This window comes from Galeopterus variegatus, unplaced genomic scaffold, assembly GCF_000696425.1.
Source record: "Galeopterus variegatus unplaced genomic scaffold, G_variegatus-3.0.2 Scaffold7085, whole genome shotgun sequence".
NCBI classification, from domain to species: Eukaryota; Metazoa; Chordata; class Mammalia; order Dermoptera; family Cynocephalidae; genus Galeopterus; species Galeopterus variegatus.
The window spans coordinates 94470-99690 of record NW_007733196.1 but is presented as its reverse complement, the minus strand read 5'-3'; the positions used below and the strand labels follow the sequence as shown (position 1 = coordinate 99690).

The following is a 5221-nucleotide window of genomic DNA, read 5'->3' as shown; positions in this document are numbered from 1 at the left end:
GAAACATGAAGAGTAAATACGAAGAGTAAAGGCACATTCTGGTTTTTTGCTTTCTGGTATAGAGGGTCCCACAGAGAGGGAAGCAGGACTAACCAGGAAATTGAAAGAGTCCATGTAGGGCCGGCCCGGTGGCGCACTGCTATAGTGCGCCGCTTGAGAAGCGTGGTGGCGCTCCCACTGAGGGTTCGGATACAGACCGGCCGCTCACTGGCTGAGCGAGGGGCGGGAGCAACACCGAGGGTTGCGATCCCGTGGCCGGTCCCGGTCCGGTACGGGCGCGACACTGAGGGTTGCGATCCGTTGCCGGTCATGAAAAAAGACAAAAAGGAAAAAAAAGAAAAGAAAAGAAAAGAAAGAGTTCATGCAGAGTTGCAATTAAGATCACAGCCTCTGAGGCCAAACTGCTTCATCTGAATCTCACTCTTTGCTCACTAGTGGTGTGATCTTGGACAAGTTATTTAGCCTCCTCCCTGCCTCAGCTTCCTGGTGTTCCTCAAAGGGCTGCTGTGAGGATTCAATTAGTTGGCACACAGTAGGCACTTTATGAGACTTAGCTATTATCATTATTGTTGAACTACTGAACTAATTCAGTTCTCTGATCTTCCTGATGGAGGTGACGATTTCACTGATGGCAGCACGGAGAAAGATTCCCTAAACACTGATAAAAGCAAAGGAAGAAGTCAAAAAAAAGAAAGCACAGATTGACTGCACAAAGGCATTCTTAAAGCTACTATATATAAGTAAGAGCAAACAATAAGAGGGAAAGGGTGAACTAAGAAAAAAATACAATATACAATATCTGATAAAGAGTTAATACCTCTACATATAAAGCGTTCATAAAGAAAATAAGAAAAAAACACTGACATTCAATAGAAAAGCAGGCAAAAAAAAAGGACTTGAAACACAAATTCACAAAAGAAATATAAAAGGCAAAAAATCATGAAGAGTTCATCCAAAATGTTTCATATTAAAATATGTTCTTAGGGAAGGGAAATTATAGCCTAGCTTGTATCTCATCTTTCCATTTTGGTTTTAGAAAACACAGATGTGTTTATAATGAGTGTTTATGCCTGCAAACACTAGGAAACAGCTGGGGAAGCAGGATGCTAGCTGCGGAAGCAAAACTAGGTTGGACGTCTACTTCTTAATTTATAGAATTTCTTTTCAGTGGCAGGATTTGGGATGGATGATTTTCTTTTTTCCTTTATGTTTTTTTCAGAATTTTATAAAGAATGAAATGAAGGAAAATGCTCACCTTTCCCTAGTAAGATGTAAACAGAAATGAAAACCAAAACATGATTGGTCACCTATCACACTGATCAAGATTTTGCAAACAATTGATGCTGCAGAGAGGAGAATGAAACCAGCATTCTCATATACCATGCATGTGAACGTGAGTCGGTCCCAACTTTCCTAAGCTCACTGGCATCACGCCTGAGGAGCCTGAAATAGTTGATACCCTTTAATTCTATTTCTAGATATCTATAACAAGGACATATCAGGTACATAGGAAAGAGTGACCAACACTGTTCATCACAGATTTATGACAGTAAAAAGTTGACAACAACCTTAATGTCCAACTGCAGAAGAATGATTTAAATTATGGCATCATTAAATGAAGAAATGTTATGCAACCACTGAAAACAACGTTCCCCACTAATTTTTAACGACATGAGAAAATGAGAATTATAACATTAAAAGAAGCTATATTTACACAATGATAATAGCTATTATCTTAACTATTTTAAGATAATGTTTTTTAAAATTTGCACTGAAAAGGTACAGAATACAGAAAATATTAAAAGTGGTTCATATTACACAGATCTCTTCCCCTCTTCTTCTTTAAGTTTCTATGATAATCATAAATTACTTTTCTAAGGGAAAAAAAGTCTGCTTAAAAGAAAATAAAAAGCCAGAGCTAGGGTTAAAACTTAGTTTGTGTATTCCAAACTCGGGCTTCAACCTTCCTTGCCAATAAATCTAGAGGAATGTTCCTCATGTAGTATATAGACAGATTTATACTATTTTCTAAGCTGCAAATTTAGGGCCTAAGAATGTGCAAGAAAAACAAACATTGAGTACTGCACTTGGGAATGTGTTTACTGAGAATGATTTTCTCCAAATGAACAATGAAGTGGAAAGTACACTCATGGGATTTTAAAGAACAGTTCTACAAAACACGGAGTGAGTCACAGAGACAGCAAAGAAATGACAAACTACAGCCCCCAAATCTGCACCAGAAAATCTATCCTGGTTAATTTGGTTAGGGACAACCTTAGGCCACAAAGTTCAGCCTCAGTTCCCCAAATCCCTTGGACGGGCATCCTTATTGTTGAGCGGCTACCAGAATTAGGTACAGACCTGTCCTACCTAAGCTCACAGGCCAGAAAAGGAAGAAGAACCTTCTATAACCACTGAGACCAAGTGCGAGACTGTCTGAGCTCCAGAAACAGAGATAAAAGGGAAGGCCCATGCCCCCGGGGATCTAATGGCAAACACATGATGAGAAGAAAATAACTAATAATTTGAGAAAACTGCTAGCACAAAGGGCACAAGCATAGAGTGTTAAGTCTGCATGGGGAGCCAGGGAAGACGTCGGGGCTGGGGCAGACTTTGAGACAGAGGAATGGCACCCATGAAAGTGGCAGATGGGTGTTATAAATAATCCCTGTCGACAGCCATCTGCCACATTTGTGGGTGCCAATAGGAATAATTTATGCCACCAAGACCATGTATTATTTTTAAATAAAAATGTAGGGTTCAGTTTTATATGAATTTAACATAAGAAAAAGAAACTAAAGTAGAACCAAGGGAACTGCCAACTTTCAAATTATTGTTTCTTCCACACATTATATATTATTTCCTTAAAGAATTCTCTAAGGTTAAGAAAGAGATTATAAAAAAATATTTTCTTAAGTTATCACCCTTTTAAACTACATTTCTCTTTTACATAGTACTGGCTCTCTACCAAGAAAGATTAAAATTAAAACTTGTTTTCACCTACCTCACAAACCCACCTATCTTTTGCAGCTTATGTTATTGTTTTTACTTTGTTAAAGTTTTAATATTTGCAATCTGTTCTGTGGCTATAATCACCAATTGTTTAGTCTTAGCTCTGGGTATGAAACAGATCGAAACCTGAACAACAGACACTTATCACGGCTTCTTCAATCCTGAGTCCTTATTTTTACTTCTGTCTTGGTTGGCTAAATTTCATTAATTTGATTTTTCAAGAAAGGCTCATGAGTTCATTTGTGGTTAAGCAAGTCTGCCTGTTGCCTTTGTACCTGAGTGCCAACTTGGCTAGACACAAGATTCTCTGTTTACGTCTTCATTCTCTTGATATTGCTCCACTGTTTTCTGGCATTAGATATTCCTATGGAGAAGTCTGAGACAAGCTTAAGTCTATGTTTCTTGACTTGCTTGTGTCTACATAACTCTTTATGTTTTAAGTTCAATTAATCTAACTAGGATGTGCCTGTGTCTGTTATTATGCATCAGTTTTTCCACTTGTACACAATGTGCCCTTTTGATCTACAAATTTAGTTCTTCCCTCATATCAGGAATTTTCTTCTATTGTATCATTAATACTTTTTAATCTTTTAGAGAGAAGATGATGATAGATATGGGGAAAAAGAAAGACAAAAAGCAATCCAACTCAGCAAGACTATGCCTTAAAAAATGGATATTGGGATGGGCCGGCCCGGTGGCGCACTGGAGAGTGCGCCACTTGGGAGCGCGGCGGCGCTCCCGCTGAGGGTTTGGATCCCATGTGGAGACCGGTTCCCGCTCACTGGCAGAGCGCGGTGCAGGTGCAACACTGAGGGTTGCGATCCCATTGCCAGTCCCCGGTACGGGCGCGACACCAAGGGTTGCGATCCCGTTACTGGTCAGTAAAAAAGACAAAAAGAAAAAAAAAAAAATGGATATTGGGTAACAAATGGATAGAAAGGATATGTGACCTACTCTACCATTGTTACCTAGGAGTTAACCCATTTGCTTAAGAATAGTTCCTCTTGAGAGTGAAAGCTATCTGGTGTCACTAAAAACTATTTTAATATCACCTATATAATTAGAAGATAAATAAAACTTTGTAAATGAACACATCAAAACCACCACTTGTCAATATGGATTCAAATGCATTAAAAAGTATAAAATATATGTGTATAATGTTACACAGATATTTTCTCTCTAAGCCCTAAAAATGGGTTTTGTTCTTTTTAAGAGGCAAGAAAAAAAGGAATACAGACCTCCATTGAAGGTATGTCCTGTTTCTCAGGACACATATCTTCTTTAGATGCTTTCTGAATCTTTTTTTCTGAGGCAGACTTTGTTTCAACCTTCTTCAAAGTTTCACAATTATCTACTTCATTCTTGACAGGCACTTGCTGGTTATTTCCTTGAACAAATAAAAACAATTTCTAGCTAATTATTTCCATTCATATCCCCCATAGTTAAACCTCCCTCCTACACCAAATAATCTCACTTGATTTAATGAGATTTAGACTTAAGAATTATTTTTAACATTCATGATGTGCTAGAAGTTTATTTTGTTTACAGGTAAAAATGAGCTTAAATTAAGAGTTCTACAGACAATCTTTAAAAGACGTGAAAGAAAAAAGAGCGGAGAACACCAAAATTCACAGCATTATTATTCATAACAGCCAAAAGGTAGAAACAATCTAAACGTTCATTGGTGGATGAACGGACAAACAAAATGTGGTATATACATACAATGGAATATCATTCAGCCTGATTCATTGCATAACAATGTGAATATACTTAATGCTACTAAACTGTACAGTTAAAATGGTTAAGATAGTTAACAAAAAAAGAATGAAATTCTGATATATGCTACAACATGAATGAACCTTGAAGACATTTTGCTAAGTGAAATAAGCCAGACAAAAAAGGACAAATGTTTCATGAGTCCCCTTGCATGAGGGACCTAGAGTAGTAAAATTCATAGAGATAGAAAGTACAATGGTGGAAACCAGGGACTGGGGGGACGGGATAATGGATATTTATTATTAAATGGGTAAAAAGTTACTGTTTGGGATGATAAAAACATTCTGGAAATTGATAGTGGTGATGGTTGCACTACGATGTGAATTTACTTAATGCCACTGAACTTTAAAATAGTTAAAATGGTATATTTCATGTTATATATATATATATATATATATATATATATATATATATATATATATATATTATCCCA

At 37.2% G+C, this 5221-nt stretch overlaps 1 protein-coding gene across 1 annotated transcript in view; it reads right to left on the bottom strand.

Annotated features, from left to right (window-relative positions):
* LOC103607071 (transmembrane protein 131-like) overlaps nucleotides 1-5221 on the bottom strand; it is an 83863-nt gene that overhangs the window by 9551 nt on the left and 69091 nt on the right. The window contains 1 exon segment of the mRNA XM_008591623.1: nucleotides 4251-4399. Within this exon segment, the coding sequence (XP_008589845.1) occupies nucleotides 4251-4399 (149 nt within the window).